Source organism: Haliaeetus leucocephalus, unplaced genomic scaffold, assembly GCF_000737465.1.
Source record: "Haliaeetus leucocephalus isolate CR32 unplaced genomic scaffold, Haliaeetus_leucocephalus-4.0 Scaffold646, whole genome shotgun sequence".
In the NCBI taxonomy this organism is placed as follows: Eukaryota; Metazoa; Chordata; class Aves; order Accipitriformes; family Accipitridae; genus Haliaeetus; species Haliaeetus leucocephalus.
The window spans coordinates 2,761,206-2,785,850 of record NW_010973082.1 but is presented as its reverse complement, the minus strand read 5'-3'; the positions used below and the strand labels follow the sequence as shown (position 1 = coordinate 2,785,850).

General features: G+C 49.1%; 1 protein-coding gene across 2 annotated transcripts; it reads left to right on the top strand.

Annotated features, from left to right (window-relative positions):
• Positions 1 to 395: 395 nt before the first annotated feature.
• On the top strand, positions 396 to 24,645 carry AXIN2 (axin 2). Of its 2 annotated transcripts, none has more exons than XM_010578597.1 (10): positions 396 to 1,221; positions 7,164 to 7,304; positions 12,871 to 12,973; positions 14,862 to 15,002; positions 15,213 to 15,709; positions 15,850 to 16,032; positions 16,317 to 16,535; positions 17,141 to 17,236; positions 18,461 to 18,628; positions 22,804 to 24,645. In XM_010578597.1, exons 1-10 carry the CDS (start codon positions 398 to 400, stop codon positions 22,928 to 22,930), a joined length of 2,499 nt encoding a protein of 832 aa, XP_010576899.1. In that variant the 5' UTR covers positions 396 to 397; the 3' UTR covers positions 22,931 to 24,645. The 2 variants fall into 2 exon arrangements, with proteins under 2 accessions (XP_010576899.1, XP_010576898.1); XM_010578596.1 differs by having other exon boundaries at positions 398 to 1,221; positions 15,811 to 16,032; positions 22,804 to 22,964.

Here is a 24,645-nt window from a genome sequence, read left to right as displayed (position 1 = left end):
CGCTAAAAGTGCGCCGGGAGTTCAGCGGAGCGGATCTGATAGTCGCGATCGGGCTGGCGATAGAGCCGGGCTCCCTCTTGCCCTGCCTTTTTTTTTTTTCCTCTCTCTCTCTGTCTCCCTTTCTTTTTCTTTTTTTTTTTTTTTTTTTGAATGTGAAGAGTTGAAAAGCCTGTTTACTTTTTGTCTTTGATGTTGGGAGGATCTGGTTTTGATTAGATCAATACTCCTTTTTTCTCTCTCCCCCCCACCCCCTTTTTTTTTTTTTTTTTTTTTTTTTTTTTCCCTTTGCAGAGAGGAGGCTCAGAGGATCCCCTGCTGACTCCAGGCAGAGGAAGGCAGAGGCACAGGCAGCTCCTGGAGGAACTGGGAGCCCCTCTCCCCATCGGGCTCCGGAACCATGAGCAGCGCTGTGGTCCTCACCCACCTCCCAGACCCCAGCAGCAGCTTCAGGGAAGACGCCCCTCGACCCCCTGTCCCTGGGGAGGAAGGAGAAACACCATGCCCGCAACTCGCCAGCTCGTTTCTCCCCAAAAGCCAAAGCTTCAAGGCCATGCCGGTGCCTCCTGCCCCGCGGAGGAATGAGAACGGACTCGGGGAGCCAGAAGGCAGCGCATCTCCAGACTCCCCGCTGGCCAGATGGACCAAATCCTTGCATTCCTTGTTGGGAGATCAAGATGGTGCCTATCTTTTTCGGACCTTCCTGGAAAGGGAAAAATGTGTGGATACCTTAGACTTCTGGTTTGCCTGCAATGGCTTCAGGCAGATGGACCTTAAGGATACCAAAACTTTAAGAGTAGCCAAAGCTATATACAAAAGGTACATTGAGAACAACAGCATCGTCTCCAAGCAGCTCAAGCCTGCTACCAAGACCTACATAAGGGATAGCATCAAGAAGCAGCAGATAGATTCTATCATGTTTGATCAGGCACAGACTGAGATTCAGACCGTGATGGAGGAAAATGCTTACCAGATGTTTTTAACTTCTGATATATACCTCGAATATGTAAGGAGTGGAGGAGAGAATCCTGCTTACATGAACAGCAATGGACTGGGGAGCTTAAAAGTTGTCTGTGGCTATCTCCCGACCTTGAATGAAGAAGAGGAATGGAGCTGTGCAGACTTTAAAAACAAAATCTTGCCTTCGGTAGTTGGGCTATCCAGCAAGACGCTGAGGGTTACGGCGAACGTGAGAGCTACGGAAACGATCGAGAACGGCTACAGGTAAGGGAACCCCTGGAAACTGTGCTTTGTTTTAACTTGAAGGACTCGAGAGTGCTTTTCGGAAGGCTGGTGGCGTGGCGTGCTGGGGAGCGAGCAGGGAGTCGAGGGGAGGCTGGCCTTCCCGTGGAGCTGGGGGCACGGGCGCTTCCCCGCACCTCCAAGTGCTGGAATTTAGGGGGTGTTGCCTGGGTTTGGGGGTTTTTCCCCCTCCGTACGGAGAACGAGATACTGTGCTCTTAAGCCCCATTGGCTGTTTCAGTTCTCTTGCAGATCAAAAACTTCATAGCAACTATGTCCTCCGGACATACGTTAATTATTGGTTCGACTTTCAAACCTATTAAGAGCAGTAGTAGAGTGGATCATATAGACACATGAATAATGTAACCTACTAGTTCCCCAACTCCACCATCAACCAGTGTTTTAACTATGTTGGTTATGTGGGAAGCAATTGTGCGGTCACGCAGGAGGAAATGTGTGCGCTTGCTACATCAAACTCCACAACTTGCACAAAATCTGCTTTTATTTTGACTCCGCGTGTGTGATGTACAGCCTCTCCCATCGCGTTGGGTGTTGGTATCGTGTCAAAGCCGTTTAGGGTGGCTTTGAGCCAATGCATACAGGAGGATACTTAAAATTGAGTACTTAAGGTAATAGAGACGTTCCAGGTAGAGAGTAATAGTAGATCTCTGGTGCTCTCCTGTTGGCCGTGTGCTCAAAGTTAAACTCGTTAGGACGTGGTCGTGTCTCGTGGCAGCTCCGGGGGATGCGGGCAGCGGTGTGTGGTGGCGGGGTCTTCTCGTGCCCTTGTCTCGGGGTGCGTCCACCTTGCCGAACCCTTCTCTTTTGTTGGAAACCGTGGTGGCACGGCGGTGTGAGGGTGAAGAAAGTAAGAGCCATCTCCAGGGGAAGGGGGGGATGGGAAAGAGAGACTCCGATGAGCAAATGATGAGTTGTATAATCCTCTGAAAATGTATTCTTTCCTCTCCCCACCCTTGCCATAAATGTGGATTGTTGAATCAGGGCTGAGAGGAGAGGGCTCTGCTGGCAGATGGGAGCTCTCCTCTGCTGGCCCGCGAGGTTGGGCTTTGGTACGGTGAGTGTTTGACATCTCATTTACAGGAATTTTGAGAGGGTGTCTGTGATTCACGGACATCAAAGGGCATCAGGCTTCTCCTGGGGACGCTTTGCTGGAGCGCGCCCTCCTCTCCTGCCCTACGGAGAGCTTCCAGCTGTGCCGGGGCTTCCCGGTGCTGAGCCGCCGGGAGCTGGGAGGGTGCCCTTGTCTGGGAGGGTGCTGCAGAGCCAGAGACCTCTTCGGTCCTCTCCTTCTCCTGGAGGCCCTCCCTGCCGGCGGAGGGGTGATGGAGAGGGGTGATGGCCGTGGGCGCAGCCACCAGGAGGGATGCGCTTGGTCCCGGCACGGCCTCTGGACCTCTCCTGCTGGGGGGCTGCGTGTGGTGTTGGGGGGGGGGCACTGGCTGGCAGCTGGTCTGTGGAGGACTTGGGTTTTGGGATCCTCATCTCGTGCCTGAATGTTGCTGTCTGGGCATCTGCTGTTCTCCAGAACTTGGTTTGAACTGCTGCCCTTCGCTCGCTTTCCAGGAGGGGGATGTTTGATGCTTTTATCTCCCAGCCTTTGTTGGTATTCAGTGCTGGAAGGGCTTGGCTGTAATGTTCTACCAGAGCTGGAGGCCCTGCTAAAAACCCACATGTGCCTTGTCCAGGAGAGCTCTCGCAGAAAGGTGGCTGCTTGCCTGATTAGTGCTGGGTTTTTTTTTTGCTTGCTTGCTTGCTTGCTTTCTTTCTTTTCTTTTTTGTCCGGGGATTAATGCAGCTTGCTCCTCACATGTCAGATCTACCCTCCTAGGACATTAGGTAGTGCATTTTGCTTTGATCACCTTCTGTTGAATTTCCAGGAGCTTTTGCTCTCCATGGGGCCAAGAGATCTCAATGCAAAGAGAGGGAGGTCAAGCTGAGATGCTTCTCAGTTCCTCCCTGAGCTATCCATTTGTGAAGCCACTTGTGTGTGCATGTGCGAGAAGCTGATGAGCATATGGATGGGTTATCTCCCATCACTCAGCATTTAGGATTGCGTTTAGGATTGGAGCTGAAGCTTGCACAAAGTCTTTTCTGGTGAGTGGCCAAACCACACCTCCCTCCTCGTGTGTGTGATGGAATTAAAGAATTTCTGCGTAGCGCGTTATGGTTTTGAAGCGCTGTGCAGGCTCTTGCCATTCGCTTCGGTGGGTTTCAATGGGATTATACCAGTGAAAGCCGGGAGCGCTGGGCTGAGCACACCTGATGGTGGGAGCAGAGCAATTTTGGGCCAGCCCGCTATTTGGATGGGAGTTCACCTGGAAATCCCAGGGCACGGAGTCACGGCCAAAACCATGGCAGACGGGAGACCGCAGAAACCGTACAAGTTGAAAGACTTTGTTTGGCCCCAGCATCAGTGATGGACAGGAACAGGAGAAGTCAAGTGAAAACACAGGGTTTGCACCTGGCTGCAAAACAGGCGCATGCATGCAAACTGCTGGTTGTATATTTGGAGCCCTAATACAGGGAATATTTTAAATGCAGAACCTCCCTCTTGTCCTTCAGAGCGACTCCCCTCCCCTGTAGGTTGTGGTTTGGTTAAAACTGGCCTCCCCACGCTGTGCTGGACCTGGCCCCATGCTCCAGGAATTCCAGCTATTATTTATACGCGCTTCTAAATTTATCACGCACGACTTTTGTGTACACAGAGAGCGCTTCTTCCTTTGCAGTGCTGCCGTGTAACGTGGTTTTGTTCGGTCCAAGGTGGACTCATCTGCCTCCCATTAAGCTCTAACATCAGTGGGCCTGGCCGTGCTTTGAGAAGGCTGGGGTTTGCAGATGGCCTTCTGCCGGCTCCCAGTGCTTCCTGGCCTTTGAAAGGACCCGCCGGTGGAGCTCCTTGTGTGTGAAGTTATTGGAACCAAGTTTGGCTTCAATTATCAAAGTAAATGATGCCATTGTAAAGCTATGCTTGAAGCGGTGTTCTACAATTAGAGCATGGAAGCTGTGATTAACGTACTTTTGTTAAAATATACCTTTGTTTTTCAGGTTTGTGCATGTGTGTTGTTTTCTGTTTTTGCTTTTGAACCCATGATTGCCCAGTGATGTTTGTCCCAAGAAAATAATGAGATTCAATTTTGCCTCAAAATGCTCCTGGTAGATTTTCTTCTCTCTCTGTAGAAATCTGTGGTTTGAACTGCCAGAGTGTTTCTATTTCTAAGAAGCAGAGTTTGACAATAAAAAAAGCCCCCATGCTCTGAAATTGCACCCTCATAACAGGGGATACAACCAAGAGCCCCTGAAATTTTCATGGCATTATAATACCTCTGATATGCCCATTGCCTAACATAGCATATAGAGAGTTACATGCTGTGTGTCATCGCATCAAGATAAGAATAGGCTGAGAAACATCAGACATTCTCCTTGAAGCTCCAGAGCAACTGCTACCTGACAGCTGAAAACACTTTGCATATTGAGTTTGGCGCTGGGGTGTGTGTTTGTGTGTGCAGCATCTGCGGCAGGAGACCACCGCTTTCCACTGGAATTTAAAACCCTCGCAGGCAACTTGATGCATCTGGGTGCAATTACTGTAGTAAGGTGGTCAAAAAAAAAAAAGAAAAAAATTAAACCTAGCAAAACAGCCCCCATTGGTTTTCTTAAAGGAAGTGGGGATTTCTGTGGGGTGGTGTGGTGGAGGTGGAGTGTGGGGGCTTACTTTAAAAATGTCAACTTTGGAGATATTTTTTTTTTTTTTTTTTTTTGTCCATGAAGTGTTGGGAGGTGAATCGCTGCTGGAGTCCAGTACTGATGGGAAGATGAGTTAGTTCTGGCCACTTTCTCTAATTATATCTTTCCAAAGGCTGCGTTTGGACACACCTCCTCTCCCTGTGCCCTATTCATACGGACCCGCTGCCTCCGCCTCCACCCCAGCCTCTCCAGCAATCTGTCTGCTGGAAGAACGTGCCAAATCACCCCTCCTGGATGCAACCAGGGATGACACAGACACCTCCCAGCAAAAGGTGGTGGTCCTGTGCTGGGGAGCATCCTGCACCCCTCAGCCTTGTGGTCCTCAGATGTGCTCTCAGGACCTGAGATGGTTTCAAATCAAATTGTTGTAAAAGAGCTGCATCCCTAGACGGCCGCTCCAAAAGCCCACCAAGGTCCTAGGAGAGGTCGCTTGGACTGCACATCCCCCTGAATCGAAGTAGAAGGCTACATGGTTTTTAGAGGAACTTTTTTGTAGTAGTAGTAGTAGGATAACTTAGCTTTCACCCACATGTGGAATTAATTTATCTTTGAAGATTTAACTTCTTTCCTGTGGCATTCCTTACTATCTCTTTTTTCTTTTTTTTTTTTTCCCCCTTCTTCCCATATATATATTTTTTAACATCTTGATCTCCCCATCAGAAATGCCTTGGCCTCCTTCGGAAAGGAATGCAGCCTCGGCTGGGTTGAATACCTGCCTGCAGCCAGCCCCGCGCCTCTCATACCAGAGAGGCCTATCTTCCCCACCATGCTTCCCTCTCCTTTTTTTTTTTTTTTTTTTTTTCTTTTCCCCTTTTTCTTTTTTAAACGTAAGCCTTTGTGGAGGCTCCTGTTTTCTTCGGTGCTGGCGGAGCAAGGAATGCGCGGGGTGCCTGGTTGTTTGTGAGGGATGGAGAGGACGTTGCTGCTTGCTTAAACCCAGCTGGTCCCCTCCAACCCCCCGTGGGGGCAGGGAGGTGGAAAGCCCATTAAAAAAAACCTGCCGAGCCTGCTGGCACATTCCTTAGGCCCCCAAGTCCTGGGTAAGTGGCCCTAATTATTAAAATCAGCAGTCCTTATCAGATGACAAGGCCTTTTGCTTTGATATACAAAGGCAGAAGCTTAACAACCCCATCTTTCCCTGGAAGAGGAACAAAATGTGCACCTTAACATGCGGCTTTCAAACCTCCCTGCATAATCCCCTTATCGCCTGCCGAAGAGATGTATATTGATCCTGGCTGGGAAGTTGGAGTAATGGGAGGTAGCGGGCAGGGGGATGCCCAGGTCCCCCCTGTGCGGTGACCCTGCCGGGGTGACCCCGCCACGCTCCGTCACAGCTCACGTCGCTGCCCATGAATTTTTCATGCGACCGCTCTTGGGTACTCAACTCAAACATCCAGGCTGGGCTTTGGGTTTGCTTCTCCGAGTGAAGCCAAAGGTGTCGGTAACCTACGCGCCCATTAACAACAACCTGCTGCTCCTGTCCTCACGTCCCCCATCCTTCTCTTCGCCACCCAACCCTCCGCACAAACCCACAAGTAGTAGGTTCTCCTAGAAACCGGGCATTTTTGTAATGCCAGGAAGATGGCACCCGTCTTTGGGAGGCCAAGCCTGAGACAGCAAATTCAAGCCCTGTCCATGCCTCCTCTGACGCGTGGTGGTCCTGCTCCAGGAGGTCCAGGCAGTTCTCTTGTTTCAGGCAACACAGATACCGTAACTTGTATTCCCGAAGGGGCCCTAACTCCTGTCTTCAGAGTAGACTCAAGCATTTATTAGCTGGTGCCTCAACGGCTTTCAATGGGACTTGAGCTATGAACTTCTTGATCTTTTGCCTGCTGCTGCCCAGAGCAAAACTCCTGCTGACCTCAGCAGTGCAGCATCAAGCTTTAAGGACCAAGTTTTTGAAGGTATCAAAGTATGTAGAGGTGCTTCCTAGGATTTTCTAAAGCGTGCTTCCAGTGTTGAAAGCAACATCTTTAAAGTTGGACTTAGAGTGTGTCCTGGTTGCTGCTGGTCTGAGCAATGGGTGGTTAGTTGCTTCTAAAGGAGTTGAGCAGCCAGTGTGCATGGTTTCCATGAGGAAAACGCTACCGTGAAACTTGTGTGCTTTTCTCTAGCCCAAGACTGGCTGGTAACTAGGTTCCTGTTTTGCTTGTCCCTAGGTCCTTCAAGAGGAACGATCCCGTTAACCCCTACCATGTGAATTCTGGCTATGTTTTTGCCCCAGCAACCAGCGCGAACGATAGTGAAATATCTAGTGATGCCCTGACGGACGACTCCATGTCAATGACGGACAGCAGCGTGTAAGTATCTTGTGTTGGCTGGGTCCTTTGGGGATGTGCCATCTGTGGATCAGCTGCACCGATGCACCGTTGGGGCTTACGGGAGTGATGGCTCCAGGGTCATCACCCAGCTTCTGCTCGCCGTTGACTGGGGGCTGCCGAAACCGAGGTGCGCGCCCGAACCGAGGGGTGTAGCAAGGCATGGTAGCCTCGCTCTTCGTGCAGTCGCCGGAGGTATCGGATGGAGTAAAATAATGCATCCCTCTATTGCCGTTTTGCAACTGCAGCTGAGCAAACATGTTTTCCCCTATGCTAATGGTGCTGCCTGACTAACCCAAGGAGCGTATCTCCCTGAGCCTTTGTCTTAAGGCCAGGCTTCCTTAACTAGTTATCAGTCATCAAAGAGGAGGAGATTACTTCCTGTAGGAAGTACTTTCTGTAATTAAGGTTCCTCATTAATGTCAGAACGTACATTAAGAGGGCCAGTGACCTGAAGGGGCAAATAGCTGCTCATCTAGTGTGGCTGGGGCAGTCTTCAAAGAGCCATTTGAATGGAGCCGCATGGATCAGGTCTGGGTGTTTCAGGAGCGTAGGGATGAGAGATGATGCCGTAGCTGAGCCCAGGGACTGCAGGATCTGTCTTTTCCTCCTGGCTCTGCTGAGAAGTGTGCAACTGGCAGCAAGTTGGTTGACCATTCTTCCTCAGTTTGCTTTCCCCAGCAGGAGAGAAATGGTGCTTTTGTGTCTGGGGGTAGAAGAGACAGTAAGACTCACTTAGTGCTCCTAAGGACCATTTTCAACTGGGCAGAAGGCAGATGTTACCGTTTGTGTTTCATGATCTTCACTTAAGTACAAGTGCTCTAGAAAGGGCCACCCTGTAAACAGAGTGCTGCATTCCCGGTCTTCGTCTCATAGGTGAAGCTTCCCCAGTGTCTCTGCCAGACATGGCCAGTGGTTACTCTGTACTCCTTGGAGAGGTTTGCATGCTGGGTTTTTAAAGTCAACGTGCGTGATGATGCACAATGGAAAACAGGATTTACCAAAAATCCTTGATGGGTAAACAAAAGCTTGCTTTTTTTAATGCACATGTGTGTTTTGAACTGATATTATGGAAAAAAATAGTTTGTTGTCCCACCAGATTCCCTTATTGAACAATATTGGCATTAAATAAAAGAGCTGAATCATAGGGTGACTTCTTTATTTCTTCTTACTGGCTCTGGTTGTATGTGATCATGTGTCAACAGAGCATTCATTGGGTTAGTCATTTCTGGACCAGTGTAGGGTCACTTGGGATTCACAGGGCTAGGATTATACCCTCTCTTCACAGCAATGCCAATTGTGGGCCTTATACAGATGAGAGCACTGAGTGAGAAATAAAGTGCATGGTGGATGAAAGGCTTAACTGAATCGCTTTCAGCCCATTGTTAGTCCAGGGGAGCTTAGCGGGGATGAGAGGGCAGCAGCCCGCTTTGAAATTTGCTTGAACAAGTGAATAGGAGCTCCCCATAAAGCAGCGCGTGAAAGGAGCCTGCCTGTTTTTTCCTGCCATAACAATAGCCCGCGCAGGCTGTGAGAGTTTGGGGAAGCTTGGCTGATTAAACTGCCCGCAGCTCCAGGTTGGGGGGCGGCGGGGAGGGCTGGGGAGGGGAGCGGGATGGCAGAGGTTGGAGGAATATTTCCTGCTGCAGAGCCCGTCCCCTGGGCATCCCCGGAGCCACGCTCTGTCCGCGGGGCCGGGAGCAGGCGGGCACGCTGGGATCTTGGATGGTTTTGGAAGTGGGAGAGGTAAATTGGCAGTTTGGGAGGCTGGGCTTAAAGTTAAGGCTGATGTAAAACTTCCTTTGCAGAGGCGAAGGGCTGCTGCCAAGATTGCAGTAAAACATGTGGGATTTGCAGCCTCTCCTGGCACCTGGCTCTGCTGGTTGCTGAAGATGCTGTGAACGTGTTTGGGGCACAAACCCGCCGTGCTTTCACAGGCTGAGCCCGGGTGCTCTTCTGCCTGCGAGGTTTTACCCCCCTTTAACAGAGGACCTGGGTTTATTCTGTTTCGTCAGTGTGAATGCAAATTAGTTCTTTTGGCTTATATTGGTATCAACTGAAGAGGAAAAACTTGTTCTCGAAAAGTCTGTCAGACATAGCAGTAAAGTGAGGTTGGTTTGTATTTTTTTTTTTTTTTTAAAATAAATCTAAATCTGAACTATGCTGGAATTAGGAGAGGTCTCCAAATAGTGCACAATCTGCCTTTTTTATTTTATTATAGATGTTAGGGATCAGTCTGTCCGTATATATTTTGTAATAGCCACAAAGCATCATGCAAATTTGTATTTCCATTTCTTGATTGGGGGGGAGAGGATAGGGGATTTTTTTTTTATTTGCTTATATCTTATTTATGGATTTACTTTGGACACAGGGGAATGCTGCTGAGCAAACTTCAAATATTACCTTATCTTACAAACCAGGCTTTTGATGTTGGCAAGATCAGAGGCTTGTTTCAGAGCCGTTGCCAAATGAAGATGGGAGTGAATGCATATGCGCATGAGTCTGATATTTCAAAGCAGCAGTAAAACTACATTCAGGTTAGGTCAGGCACATCTGAGTCAAAAGGCTAAGATAATTGGCTCAGCTTAAATGGCAGCTGACTGGGTAGAAGACTTCAAACTAGTGTTTCCCCCAGAAACAGATTGGCTTAGCCCCAGCCTGGTTAGCTGAAATGTTTATAATTAAACTCTACTATTTAGTGCCTAAACTCTGTAGCTCTTCAGCCCGCAGCTTTTAGTAGCCAAGAAAGTGAGTGCAAATGTTTGCTGCTGGAGCAAGGGGAGAGGTGGCACCTGGAGAGCTGGGGTTAACCCTTCTCCTGCCCCAAAACCTCTGGCCAAGCTCAGCCTTTTCGTTTCAAAGGTACTTTCTCCTCGGCTGGCGGGTCTGTTTCAGCATCAGGGTTCCCCCCACACCCCCGTATCTCTTGCAGTACTGACCTTGGCTCCCTCTCCATCCGTCTGTCCCTCCTGCAGTCGGGGATCACCCGCTGGTCACCCCTTCAACCCCGGCGTTGCCCATTTCTCCCCTGTTTTATATGGAAGGCCTAGGTTTGGCGAGCACTCATCAAAGTGGCTGTAAAAGTCCCTCCCCAGTCCCCAGGCTGACTTTCCTGAGCTCCTCCACAGCTTTCCCATCCCAGTGAAATACCTCTTTTTCTTTTTCTTTTTTTTAATCTTTTTTTTAACTCTGCACATTGTTACAAGTTGTAAAACTCTTCTGACAAGGCAGGGCTGTAGAAGCAGGGAGCAGGAGGTTTGATGTGGGGCTCTGTGGTGCAATCGGAGGAATTTTAGGGGAAAAGAGCGGCTTTCCTACCACCCTGAATGAGGGCAAGTCTTAAATAAAGTGAGGAGCTGTGCTGTTGGGTCAGCGTTGCTTTTCCTCCTCTTTTTCGAGCCGCTCTTCATGGGCATGGCATGAGTCCCTGCTCCGTAGCCTGTCCCAGGACTGTCCCTTTGGGCAGAGACGGACCCCCAGAGCTGGGAGCATGAGGACACCCCACAAGGAGATGTCCTCCCAGCTCGGTGGCCACAGCAGAGGGGTTGGGGATGGCATCTCCGCCTTGCAGACCTGGAGAGAGGTGGGGAGCACAGGAGGGCTGGGGGGCTCGCTGGTGTCCCTTGGTCATGTCCTTGGGTACCTTGTGTTGAATGCACAGACCTTCAGCTGCTTCCCCGCTCTTCCCCATCTGGCCTCTTGGACTGCCATTTACAGAGGACACCTCCTCTTTAATTGAATATGTTAACGGGATTAGTCCTGTATGTATGTATGCGTGTAACGTGCTCAGGCTGGCATTTTTACTTACCTTTAAAATGCCTATTTTACTTGTTATTCCCTATATTGAAGGTTTTCCCTAAGAGACCCTTATCTCAGTAAGCCTCACTGAACAAATCCTTCTCTGAAGGTACAGATGATTTGGTTTTCACCTTAGATTTGCTTTTCCCTCATCCTCCCCCAAAGCTAAGCCATGTCATGTGCCCAAAGCCCTGTTGCCACATGGGTTCGTGGAGCAGAAGTGCTCGGTGGCCACCAGCGGCTGCGGTTGGTGGCCGTGGCCGGCTGTGATGGCTGGTGCGTGCTGGGCTGCTTCCCCAGAAAGCGCTCTAGAGCCCTGTGTTGTACAAGGGGGACGTTAGGACAATTAGTTCCTTCCACTTGTAACGTAACGTGTGTTCGTGGACCGTGTCTAGAGGAGGCTTATCTTGTGGCATCAAAGACTTCCTTTGCGGTCCCAGCGTGCTCTCTTTTATTATAAAGATTTTTCCAATTTTATTAAGGTGACATTGTTCCAATCTTTCACTCCAAGCTTTGCAGCCTAATCTTGCTCATTAGGACAATTTAATGGCAACTGAGCGCTTTGGCCAAGATCTTCACGAAGGCCTGCGATAGCGTGCTTCAAACCTTGAGCATGGAGCAATGGCATCTAATCATCCTCCTCGAGGGAAGGGACTTGGCGTCTCCGGGAAGGTGTTCCCTCATGCCTCATCTCCGGCTATGTGTCCAAAACACGTTGATGTGTGTCCACCACCACCGTGGCCACAGGAGGTGGCACGCAAGGATGCCGTGCCGCGTTGGTTTCTCCGGCAGCGGCGTGGGGCCGACCGCTGTCTGCTCGGCTGCCGCCGCTCCTCCTTGGGCAGGAGCTATTTTCTCCACTCAGGAGATGAGTCAGGTGTGGGGGCAGGTGGATGAAAGGGACGGGACCGGAGATCAAGGTTATTCAGCCAGTCTGAGGGAAGGGGTGGAATTAGACATTCAGGATCTCCAGGCATGCTCTTTCCGGCTGTCCCCACTGTCTGTAGAAGGCCCTTTAATCCTAACTGAGGTAATTTTTTGTGTGGCCAGATGAAAAAATCCTGCGTTGCCTCAAGCGGGCTGTGCAGGGGGCCGTTCCCACCGGGTGCTCCTCGCCTGGTCTCTGCTCATGGCTTCTTGGCCGTAGGCTGGCGTGGCCAAGGGGAGCAACGTCGTGCCCGGAGGGTACGGCCCGGCTTTGCTCATGCCTCGCGGTGGCCTGCCTGTGCCGGCCAGCCTCGGGGCAGGAGAAACATCTCGGATCTTAAGTAGGGCTAGAGATGGGGAGCAGCCTTCTGGTGGCCATCCATCTTCAGCCTCTTCCTTCTTGCTTCCACTGCGCCAACGGTCCATGGGGTGTTTCAGACCTTGAGGAGACCTGTAGTCTTAGAGAGTGTAATTCGGTGGTGAAAAAGCAACAAAAACAAAGGGCAGAAGCAGAAACCTAGCATTCGAAGGGCCTTTCTGTAAGGTGCCTCAGAAGTGAAGAGGATGGGGTCTTTCAGCGTGTTTCCATACGGAGCGGCCTTCAGCTCGCTTTTCAGCTTTTGCTTAATTACTGCACCTCCACGTAGATGGTGACACAGGCACTTCCCAAGCCCCCAGATGTTTGAGGCTTCAGGTGACGTCCAGAGGGCTCAGCACCTCTGGGAACGTGGGCCTGTGGCTTGCCTGGGTGGTTTCAGAGGTGATGATGGAGAAGCGTCTTGGTGAGAGCCCCGACTGACGGTGACCTCTCTTCTGTGTGCAGAGATGGGATCCCCCCATACAGAATTGGGAGCAAGAAGCAGCTCCAGCGGGAAATGCATCGGAGCGTCAAGGCCAACGGTCAAGTTTCTCTACCTCATTTTCCGGTAAGTTCAGGTGGGAGCTGGCAGGGGCCGGGTTGGCCCTGGGAAGCGGTGGGACTGGGAACGGGCACACGTGGAGGGAAGGGAGCAGGGGAGGTTTCCATCCCTACGTGATGCCAGAGAAGAGTTGCTGCTTGGTGTTGGGCCGGAGCCACGTGCTCTCAGCATCCTCCCCAAAACCTGCTTGTGTATGGTCACGTTTTGGTCCTTCCCTGAAAACCAGGTGTTAATTAGGGCTTTTTAATGGCACTGAATTTGCCCTCCTGGTCTAAATCCAAGCAGAGATGCCCTGGTTGGGTCTAAGTGAGAGCCTTGGCTCCGGCCACCGCCCTGACACCTTCGCCAGGGCTTGGCCTCGCGCATCGCCAGCGGCCTTCGGAAGCAAACCGTCTGTAAGCCGGCGGGAAGCAGGATCTCCCGAAAGAGAGACATTTGCAGCAGATGCGTGCCTTGCTTTGAGGGGATCCGATTCGCGGCGTTGCTGTGCTCTCAAAAATTAACAACTCGCTGACTTGCTAATTCAGTTGACTTGCAGACTCCCGATTCCTGCAGTGAATAAACTGTTTACACAGACAAGTATAAACTTATCTTGTCTTGAGATTAATATGCTAAAATTCCTCTTTCTGCTGTCTTAAGCAGCGAGAAATCATAGATGATATTTCTGGTGGAAGGGGGGGGGGGTGGTTTATGTGGTTTTTCTTTTTGGTATTTTTTTTTTCCCCTTCCTCCCTAAAGAAAGTTCTATAGCCTGAGCTTGTAAATTAGATTATTTTGTCCCAGGGCGTGCAAATCGACTTTCTCTGTAAGGCAGTGCTTTGATCAGGGACTGAATAGAGCCAGCTTGTGTAAGAGTGACAATTTCCAGCAGAGTGGCCTTTTTCTACCCTCACATCATTTCTGGAGCTAAGTGGTTGCCGGAGAGAGGCCCCACCTCATCTGGTGGGTAGTATGTGAAAGAGTTGGCAGTTCAGCTTTCTGCTTTCAGGGGGAAAAAAAAAAAAAAAAGGAGGGAGAGAGAGGGAGAGTGGGGGCAAGGAGTGGGGTGCGTGGGGGTGGCAGGAGGGAGGGCAGAGTCGGGTGGGTGGTTTCTTTTTCCTCTTTTTTTTTTTCCTCCCCTTTTCCTGCCATGTTTGCTTCTTTTGGCAGAAATTCGCGTTTTGCCTTTTTATATTCTGCACTTGATTTGGAGATGTTCCCTTTTTCCCTTGATAGATCTGCTTGAGGCAGCCAAGCTCAGCAGTGTAGCACTGCTAGCCTGCAGCAGCTTTCTTCTTTTTCGGAAAAAAGAGAGGGGGGGGGGGGAGAGATCTAGGACACTGTTGAGACAACACTACCTCAAAGGTGCCCAGTGTGTAGCCAGGAAATAAATTACCAGCACTTCTCTGATCTGCAACCGTTTGACTTCTTTTTTTTTTTTTTTTTTCTTTTTTTTTCTCTTTTCCCTTTTTCTCCCCATCTTATTTTTTTTAATTTCCAACTCCTTTCTGTTTATACTCACTTTATTCCTTGAGTTAAAGTCTCTCCCTCCCACCTCAGAGGTTTTTTTTTTTTTTTTTTTTTTGATGTTTGACAACAGTCTTTGAAGATTTTCTACTTCAGAGTAGCTACTGATGGGCTGGTTGTACTACAGAGAGAACAAGCGGGGTTCCTCAGAGTGCGACCAACTGCTCCTGCCGAAGGCAAACGCTGGTGGGGAGGATGTCACTCCATGAGGCCACAGCACTAGCTCATAAAAATCCAGAGCAGACCATGCCTAGTTGCGGTCGTCTTTTCATCCAAACATGGAGACACAACAAGCGTAGCGGGCCCGGCGATGCCGCTCCGGCTAAGCGCCCGCGTCCCGCACCGCCCGCTAAACATGCCTTGTGCCTTCTGTCCCCGCTCCTTGTAGAGGACCCACCGTCTTCCCAAGGAGATGACCCCGGTGGAGCCGGCTGCCTTCGCCGCGGAGCTCATTTCCCGGCTGGAGAAGCTGAAGCAGGAGCAGGAAACCATGGACAGTCTGGAGGAGAGGCTGCAGCAAATCAAGGAGGTAGGAGGATTAACCCTCCCCGGGCCGGGCAGAGCTCGCTGCTTGCCGCCCAGGTCGGGGGGGGTGAGGAGGGGGCCGAATCCTGCTCACGGGGAGGAACGCGTTTCGATCGCGCTGCGGTTCATGAGCCCGCGGGGAGGACATCCCAGTGCGTGCCTGGCTGGCTCCTCGTCCTCTTGCATTTATTCCTCGCCATCGCTTGGCCGGCAGGACGAGGAGAAGGAGGGCTCGGAGCTCCCCGCCAGCCTGCAGAGCAGTCGGGAGATGGCGAACCCCCAGCATCCCCAGCACCCGCTCTCGCTCCTGCCCTCCGGCAGCTACGAGGAGGACCCCCAGGCCATCCTGGACGAGCATCTCTCTCGCGTGCTGAAGACCCCCGGCTGCCAGTCGCCCGGCATGGGCCGACACAGCCCCCGCGCCCGCTCCCCCGACCGCCTGCCGATGGGCAAGCTGCAGCCCGGCGCGGCCTCGCCGGCCTCCTGCGCCCTGGTGGGTAAGGGATTCGTCACCAAGCAGACCACCAAGCACGTCCACCACCACTACATCCACCACCACACCGTGCCCAAGACGAAGGAGCAGATCGAAGCGGAGGCGGCTCAGCGGGTCCAGTGCTGCTGCCCGGCGGGCAGCGACTACTACTGCTACCCCAAGTGCAAGGGCCACACGAAAAGCACGGACCCCCCTCTCCCTCCCCTGGAACCCTTTGGGTAAGTCACGAGCATCTCGCTCCGTTGCACCCACCCCAAACCATCACCCCATCATCCCCCCCCGCGATGGGGCTGACTGGGACAGCCCCAGGGCAGCGCAGGGGGCTGACGGTGGGCTCGTGTCCTCTTCTCGCCATCAGCAGGACGGGGACGCTGCCGAAGAGGCTGGGCAGAGGAGCGGAGAGCATCGTCCTGCCGGCCGGGGACGGGGGGCTGCCCGGCCCCAGTGGGGTGCAGCTACCAGGGGGCGAGGCGGACCGGGCGCAGAACGTCTGGCAGTGGATGCTGGAGAGCGAGAGGCAAAATAAGCACAAGCCCCATAGGTAAATACGCAGCTGTCTACAGCAATATCGCTCCCGGTAAATATTTATATATTACATGGGCTGTCTATTTTTACAATCGCTAAAAACAAATGAGACTCTTTGCTCCTCCGGTTTAATATAAAAGCTGTTCCGCAGAACCAGAAAAACCACAAAAATGTCATGTTTTTGGCAATAAACCTCCTTTCATGTTATGACAGACTTTTGAGAGGGAGCGAGCAGAATAGGAGCTGCTATTAAAGTCATATTTTCCAGCTTTTCTAACCCGACTTCTTCCCCTCCCCAAGCACACAAAGCACAAAGAAGGCCTACAGCTCCGACTTCACCAAGGGGGCCCCCAGCCGCCACCACCCGTGGGGGACGGGCAGCCACCCGCGTGGGGTGCAGCCTGCCCACCCCTTCGTCCAGGACCCCGCCATGCCCCCCCTCACCCCACCCAACACCCTGGCGCAGCTGGAGGAAGCGTGTCGCCGGCTCGCCGAGGTCTCCAAGCCGCAGAAGCAACGGTAAAGAGCCGTGGGAGGGATGGTGAGGGTCCCGCGGTGGGGTTTGGGGGAGCGGCGGGGGGTCGGAGAGGTTTGCTGGGTGCCGGTTGTGCTCGTCTTCAGCCAACGCTTGGGTTGACGGAGGGCAAGGCGGTGGGTTGACGCTGACGGCGTCCTCCCCGTCGAGGGAGAGGGGCAGCCGTGGGGGCCGATCCGTGGGGACGCGTGACGGCACGGCTTGGCCGAGCCCCAAGGATGAGCCTCCTTATTCCGACCCCACCCTACCCCGGCGCAAATAGTTTGAGTCCTAGACTATTACTTCCACTCTTTTGATGGCTGTAATTTGCCCATTTTTCCTCTGGGACGGACTCCAGCTACATACCAAGTGGAGAATTGGACTGGTTATCGTTCATTTGGGTATGGAAGGATAAATTAGCCCACAGCATTTTTAATTCTTCCTTTGATTGTTTACAACATGTGAGGGTTGATACAAAGAGCGAACTTAATGACCCACAGGAGACTTCAATTAAGAAGACTGTATTTCAACAATTTTTTTAAAAAGTTTTTTTTCTTTTTTTTTTTTTTCCCCCCTTCTTCCCCACTTGCCCTCCCCCTCTCCACTTCAGATGTTCAACCTCAAATCAGCAGAGGGATCGAAACCACTCCGCTGCCATTCAGGGGGGAAACACCCCTTTCTGCAATGCAAGTCTAACGACAGAAGAGTGAGTATTGCACACACAGAAAAGGATTGGGAAATATATGTATATAATAATTATATTTTCATTAAATGGATTCCGCTTTGAAAAGAGAGGAAATTCTTATATCTGAAATTTCGTCTTTCAAACATTCTTCTTAAAGAAAGAACAAAACATTTTCAAATCTTGTCTCTGGCTCTTTTTAACTTGCATTCCTGTAAAGTGGACAAAGATTGGATTAGTCTAATTACAGGATGGTTCTTTTAACAAGAAATCTGCTACAGAGAGGTCTAAAATGGCCTAAATAATTAAAGTTTTCTTTCTTACCCTCTTCATCTTAAGCAATGAGTAATGTTTGAAGTCCAGACTGAGCCACCTGACTAGAGCCTTTCATTTTTAATTGGTTGACCTTAAGTCCACCAGCTGTCTTTGCTAGCAGCTTTTTTTCTGAAGCCACTCTACAAAGACTTAGAACAAATTAGGAAGACTAAATTACTGCGGACTAACACTTTGTGACCTTTTGACATGCCAAGTGTACATTGCCTCAGAAGCAGTTGTAGATTTGGCTGCATGGTATTCACTAGAGCGTTGCCATTTTGCTGGGTAATATTGTTTTAATTATTCTTTAAGAAGGGTTTCTTAGTGCAAATGACAAGATCCAGTTAATTTTATCCTCACCGGGAAAAATAAGATTACCTGTGTACTTCAGGTGAATAATCTGGCGGTGGTTTTGCTTTGTTAGCTGTTGGTGGTTGCAGGTGGTTTTGTGCATGAGAAGAAAGCTTGGCAGATGCTTCATGTGAAGGCAGATGAAACGAGCCTTTTAAAATCAGAGGTGTACAATGCTGGGGCTCGCTAGGTAGAGGTTGGTAGCCCATGGTGACCTCTATGCACGCTCACCTGGCCCATGGTGCTGCTCTCATGCTTCCCAAGCATCTAACCTCCATCCCTCGGTTCTCCCATCCATAAAATGGTACGAGGTCTCTGCTGCCCAGGACTGGCCACTTTGCGATGCCACGATTCCCACCATCACAGCGAGCAGGAGCTGTTGTGGGAGCCCGGCAAAGGGCTGTGCAAACGCACCATGACAAATTCAGGGCAAGTACAGGAATATCTGACTTTTCAGGTCACACCCAGGGTATTTCTGACCAGCATTACGTGTGGCAGAAACACTGCTGGATTGAGTGCGGTGAAACGGCCTGTTCTCAAATGGAAAAATAGAGGGGGTTTTGTGTGTTTTCTGTTTTTCAGTCACAAAGAGCCAAAGAAACTGCCAGTTGTTCACACCTCTCAGTCAAGTGAGTTGGTTGTCACTTATTTTTTTTGCGGAGAAGAAATTCCCTACCGGAGGATGTTAAAGGCCCAGAGCCTGACACTTGGGCACTTTAAAGAACAGCTGAGCAAAAAGGGAAATTACAGGTAAGAATCTGTGATATGTTTGTTCTCTTTAGTATATTTTAATAGGTCAAAAGAATTGGCAGATATTTGGCAGGTCTACCCGCAATGACACGTTTACCTCACTTCCCAGAGGCTGTAGATCTTACTTTCTTCTCGCTCAAACCAAGAGCAACTTGGGGATGGAGAAAGGGGCCCTGAGCTGCAGCTTGGTTGGGGGGGCCACCTCCTCTCCATCTCCCTCCCCAGCTTCCTCCCCCAGTTGCATAAGGATGCAGGCGTCATGCTCCAACCCTTCTCCAAAAAGCTTGAATATGAGCAAAAGCTAGGATGGCCTTGCGGTGAAGGCATGGAGCGGTGGGGTTCGGTTTCCAAACCGAACCTCCTGCTTTGCCTACTCATTTAATTTTTTTCTTTTTTTTGCAATGGTGTGGCCGTAAATGGGGTCAGTGAAAGGTTTGGATGTTGTATCTAAGTGGACATGTAGCTGAGATGCAGAAAACTCGCTTTTCATTAGGGAAAAAAACCTCTGCCCTGCAGGGAAAGCTCCATCAGCGATACAGAGTTCCTCCTCAGAAACACCAACAAACCCTGCCTGTCTGGTTTCCAGAGCCCAGCTCCCAGTTTAACCAGTTTGCTTCTTCTCCTGCTCTTCTAGTTCCCATGGCAGTAGCTTCATGTTGGCTGTTTTCGCTGTACTTTCCCAGCGGATCTGGGCACTAGTGGGATCATCCGTTGGCCACTTCTCCTGCAGGGTGAGCAGGAGAGGGCTGTTCCAGCTTTAAGTTTTGAATTTGCGTTGAGTTTGGTGGGGCTTCAAAGAGCCAGAAGGCCTTTCCTGTAACAGTCAGCATCTGATATAACCTCCAGACGGTCATCTGGGTTTGGTACAAGGACTTTCCAGCTGGTGTTCCATCACTGGCCTGTCTCTAGCTTTGGAAAGTCCACCTGTGCAGATCAGAAGTAGGTCACCCAAGGGTGCTCTGAGCCTGGGGGATACCGAGCTGGGTCTGTCTGTGGCTGTTGCACACTGGGGCTGAAATAATGCCAATCTTTCCCCAAAACCATCTTTGCAGCCCGCCCAGCTGCCATCAGATGGCAGCAACCTGCAAGTACACCCAACCTGAACAACCTCCAGGAGAGGTTCCTGGGCTTCTTGCACCGTTGTGCCATTTTCCAGCCCCTAAAACCTCTCCTGGCCCGCTGTGCTCCTCTGCTGGCTGCTGCAGGCTCATGCCCTCCTTGCAGACCAGTTTCCCTGGCCTCACCACTGGTCTGCCACTGCTCCAGTGGCTGTGTAGTTGTCCCCCCCCATCCCGCCAAAAAAAAATCCTTTTTTGTGTTTGTTTGTTTTCTGTGACATTTTTTGTGTGATGCCCGAGTGTAGGAATAGGCTACTAAAACCTCTGTGGCCCAAAAGCCCCTCCAGGTGCAATTATTTCTGCCTTGTCAGACTGTAATTACTTTAGAAAATGTTTTTAAGTGACTGACAAGGATGAAACAGCGTTTTGCTTAGATCTCACCCCTTTACACCTGGGTAAAGACAATACAGAAATTTATAAAAGGAACTTGGGTACGTGCCCAGTATTTTATCTTGCACAGACACAAGGTGAAACTAATTACACAAATGTGTGTACCTCCAGGGAATCATTTTGATCTAAGCTTTGACTTTTGGCTGGACTTTGAGTGAAACTGTGGGTGACCTTCAGGGAAGAGGTCCGCAGTGCCCGGAGTAGCGTGTGTGTTACGGGGAGGCACTAACTAGGCTGCTTTGGTCACATCTGGCATTGATTTCTTTTTAAGGCACATTTAATAAGCATGTCTTTGAAGCCGTTGCCTTTCATTTAATGCACAAAGACATGCAGAAATGCTCCGCTCTCCAAATTCTTTATTGATTGGATCAGTTTGCGAGGCGGGTACCTCGGGCTCCCATGATGCCAGAGCTGCACGGCCGGCCCCGCCGTGGGGCAGCTGCCGGGAAATCGCCGCTTTGCTTTCCTTCCTCCCCCTCCACCCCCCCCCCCCAAAAAAAGGAGGAATTAAGCAGTGATTTAATACTGATGGCGTTAACAAAAAACAAACATACATGCACAAAAAAACTGGGTGGTGTCGGGTAATCTGAAGATGGCAGCGGTTCAAAACAGAGCTGTAACGCCAGGCCTGGCCGCCTCGATTGGTGCCAGATGTCCCAAAAAATAAAAAAAAAAAAAAAAATTAGAAAAAAGAGCAAAGCTTGCCACATAAAATATGTTTCAATGGAAAGCCCATTTCTGAGCAAATAAGAGCGGAGTGACTTGTTTGAAGATGTTGTGGGGGAGGATTTTTTTTGCTTTGCCTCCTTTTTTTATTTTTTTTTTTTCCCCTTTTCTCTGTGAAATAAGGTTGTAATTATGTAAAAGGTCATAGCGTGTTTTCTCAAATAAAAATTTTGTAAACACAGCCAGCGCTTGGGCTTGTGGAGGAAGTTATTGGGAAGAGCGGCTGTTATCTGGAGAGGGGCGGAGAAGGGGAAAGGGAAGAGAAAGTTCTTTGTAATTCATTCAAACTTTCCTTGGGTTTTTTTGGTTTTGTTTCAAGGCTGCTGGCCTGGGGAATTGTGGCCTTGACCTGCAGCATGAAAGTTGGTGGGAGTTGGGCCATTGACTTCAATGAGTGCAGGCTCTGAAGGACTTAAATAAGATGTTTTTCCTTGCTGAGCCATTAAAGAAGCAACATGTGTCAATTCAGCTTGGACTGACTTTACAAAAATAAATCCTAACCATACCTTGACTAAATGGAGCTGGTTTCAGCTCTTTGACTAAAAAGCCAGCTTTTATCCCCCTACCAAAATAATTTTAGTGTACCCTAAAAATAAATAGATTTGCAGGCTGTTGTTACGGAGTATTTTAAAAATGTGGAATAGAACAGTCACTAAAAAAAATAAAAACCCAAACAAATTCTAAGGCCCTGCCATGGCTCTTTCAGTTTTAATAGTAAAACTGAGCTTAATTTGATCTCCTTTCCCATCCTAAAGAAATAACAACTGCAGACCCCTTTCCCCCAACAAACATCTGCCAACCCCAGTTGTCTGGAAACTACAGGGGAGGGGTGTGGGAGGGGTTAATTGTTTTATATTTTTCTTTGTAATCCATCTGATGAAGGTCTTGCCATCCCTGGCGATCAGATGGCAAAGCACTTTTCCAAGGGAGCAGGCATGTCCGAGGAGGTGTGCGGCGGCAGACGGACAGGCTCCCTAAATGCTACCCCTCTGAATGGAAGCCCTTCATTTGTGCATATGCAATTAAGCAGCCTTAGAAGGAAGAAAGCTCCAAACGGGATAAAAGGAACCTTTAATCAAGAAGCTGAACGGTCTAATTCAGGATAATAGAGGGGTCCTTACTGTTTGACACAGGAGGGGTGGGGGTGCTTTTTGTCTCTGGGAGCGTTGGCTTCATGATCTAACGACCCGGAGCAAAAGAGCAGGAATGCAGGACACTGCTACTTGACCTCCCTGTGTCACGTCCCGCAGGCTGGACCAGGGCTGCTCTGACTGCTAGGAAGCGTCGGGAAACAAATACAGGAGTTTCTGTCACTGAAAATGGATATGTGAATTAGGCATTTGGTTGTTTCGAATGTGAGGCTCCCGGGTTGGTTGTGTTTTTTTTCAGGAGGAGTACTGCAGAGTTTCAGCTTTTTGCATTGCAGGAAGCTGGGATGGTTTTCTTTTAATCCATCCGTATGCCTAAAAAGCCTCTCCTTTTAATAACAGTTGCTAATTTTAATGTTGGGCTTCAGCTTTGAAACAAGAAAACACATGAAAGGAAGAAGGTGGGGAGAGAGGGGAACCTTAAGAATGCTTTGCTTTGAAATTCTATTTATTTATTTTTTAAATAAGATATTTGACTAGAAATCTTTCTAATTTTCTTTACGGCTGAGGATAGCCGCTGCCAACGCGTATAATTTACTCACTGTAGAAGCTGTTGTCACCGCTGAGGAGCGTGCACAGCCCTGCTCCCTCCGTCCCATCGCCGTCCCTGCAGCCCCGGGGATGCTTTCATGTTGCTGGACCTGAGCAGCCCTGAGGTTTTCCTGGCCATGCTGGGTGCTGGAGGAGCATCCTAGGAGGGAGAGATTGGAAATGTTGTGGTTAAAAGAACTGCCAAAGCATCCTTTGCTTTACCTTTTGATTTTTAACTGTGTTTTAATTCTCCTTACCACAGATACTACTTCAAAAAAGCAAGCGACGAGTTTGACTGCGGTGCGGTGTTTGAAGAGATTTGGGAAGACGAAACCATCCTGCCGATGTACGAAGGAAGGATTCTTGGGAAAGTAGAAAGGATTGATTGATGGCATCTGTGTTTCTTAAGAAAAGTTAAGCTAGAAAAGTCTTTGGACACACAACAGTAGTGATGACAAGGAAAGTAAAAAAAAAAAACAAACAAACAAACTCTGAAGGAAAGTTTTGAACCAATGAAGAAAAAAAGTGAAGTCTATGAAGACTTTGCTGAATTAGCCTTAGAGGAAAAAAAATGGCATTTATTATTCATGAGTTGGGTACTGAGATGATAAAACCCCTGAACTATTTATTAAAAACATGACCACTGTTGGCTATTGGAGATGCAGACCGTGTTTGAGAGACTTCCATACATAATATATGATTTCCTGGGGATCTGAAATGTATGGACTAAGAGAAACTGTGTATAGCTTACCTTAACAGTAATCCTTATTGATATTTATTGAACAGTCTGTTTTCCCTTAAGTCCAGTTTTTGGATATGCTGCTTTAACAATGGAGAAGAGAGGGGCTGGGAAGTGGGGTGTTGGGAGGAAGTATTATTTTATTTTTTTATATCGTTCCCACTATCTAAAATTTAGGAGTTTGGCTATGAGCGCATTTGTGATTTTTTTTTTTTTTTAAGGGAGAGGAGGGAAGGAGTGACATGCCCCATATTTCTCCAAGTGAAGATAAAACTTTTCTAAAGAAATAATAATAAAAGCCGAAATAAAAATACTGTCCTACCATTCATCTAGAGACCGGTGCATTTTAATCTATGCTGCTCTAATTTGAAATAAAGGTCTTAAGCGTTAAATATGTTAGATGCAATATAAGAACAGCAACTTGTTATTTTGTCCATGGATTTCTGCGGTGTGAGGTTTTTGCTTTGCTGCTGTCAGTGGTGAGGGTACCATGTGGTGGCCAGTGCCCCTCTCGGTCGAGGCAAGGTAGAGCAAATCCCTGAGCCTGGGAGAGCTGTAGAAGAAGCCATCCAGTCCCCGTTTCCATACTTAGCACACCAAAAGGACACGCTGCAAAAGCCAGGTTAAAAAAAAAAGTACGTATTCCACATAGCTAGCTAATTTTTTTAGCCATTCTACTTCAATGTTAGCACAACTTGTATTTCAACGATGTGTAACTACGCTGGGGCATATTTTCAGATTGGTGTGGAGCGCGTGATTCGTTGTGTGGTGATTTTTGGTTTGGTTTTTTTTGGGGTTTTTTTTTTTTTGCCTTACCTTCACAACACCCATGTGAGCCCGTGGGAGATGTGGGCGAAGGCTCTCTGCAACCCTTGGCAGAGCTTCGTGTGTGCGTGTGCGTGGGTGTTGGGACAGAGCGACCCTTTCCCGAGAAACACCTTGCATTTCTACAGTTGGGTTTTGTGTTGATTAAGTTAATCTGTGCATTCTGTTTGCCATTGCTACTTTGTATAAGTCTGTATATATTGTAGAAAATGTATGGTGAAAATATTAATACACTATCTCTAGTGTTTTTAAAATTTAATCAGTACAGTACCTGTGCCTGCATGGTGTTACGAGACCATGCGTCGCCCTATATTCAGGGTTCAAGCTTTCCCTTGTTTGTTTAAGGGGTTTATGTATAAATATATTTTATGCCTTTTATTACAAGTCCTGTACTCATGACTTTTGCCATGGCATTTTGTTCTACTTATACTGTAAATTATGCATTATAAAGAGTTTCATTTAAAAAAAAATTACTTGGTACAATAATTATTGTAATTAAGAGATGTAGCCTTTATTAAAATTTTATATTTTTCAAATTAA

Coding starts and splice junctions, on each gene's coding strand:
- AXIN2 (XM_010578596.1), top strand. CDS start 398: ATGAGCAGCGCTGTGGTCCTCACCCACCTCCCAGACCCCAGCAGCAGC. Junction 1,222..7,163: donor ACGATCGAGAACGGCTACAG/GTAAGGGAACCC, acceptor GCTTGTCCCTAG/GTCCTTCAAGAGGAACGATC. Junction 7,305..12,870: donor TCAATGACGGACAGCAGCGT/GTAAGTATCTTG, acceptor TTCTGTGTGCAG/AGATGGGATCCCCCCATACA.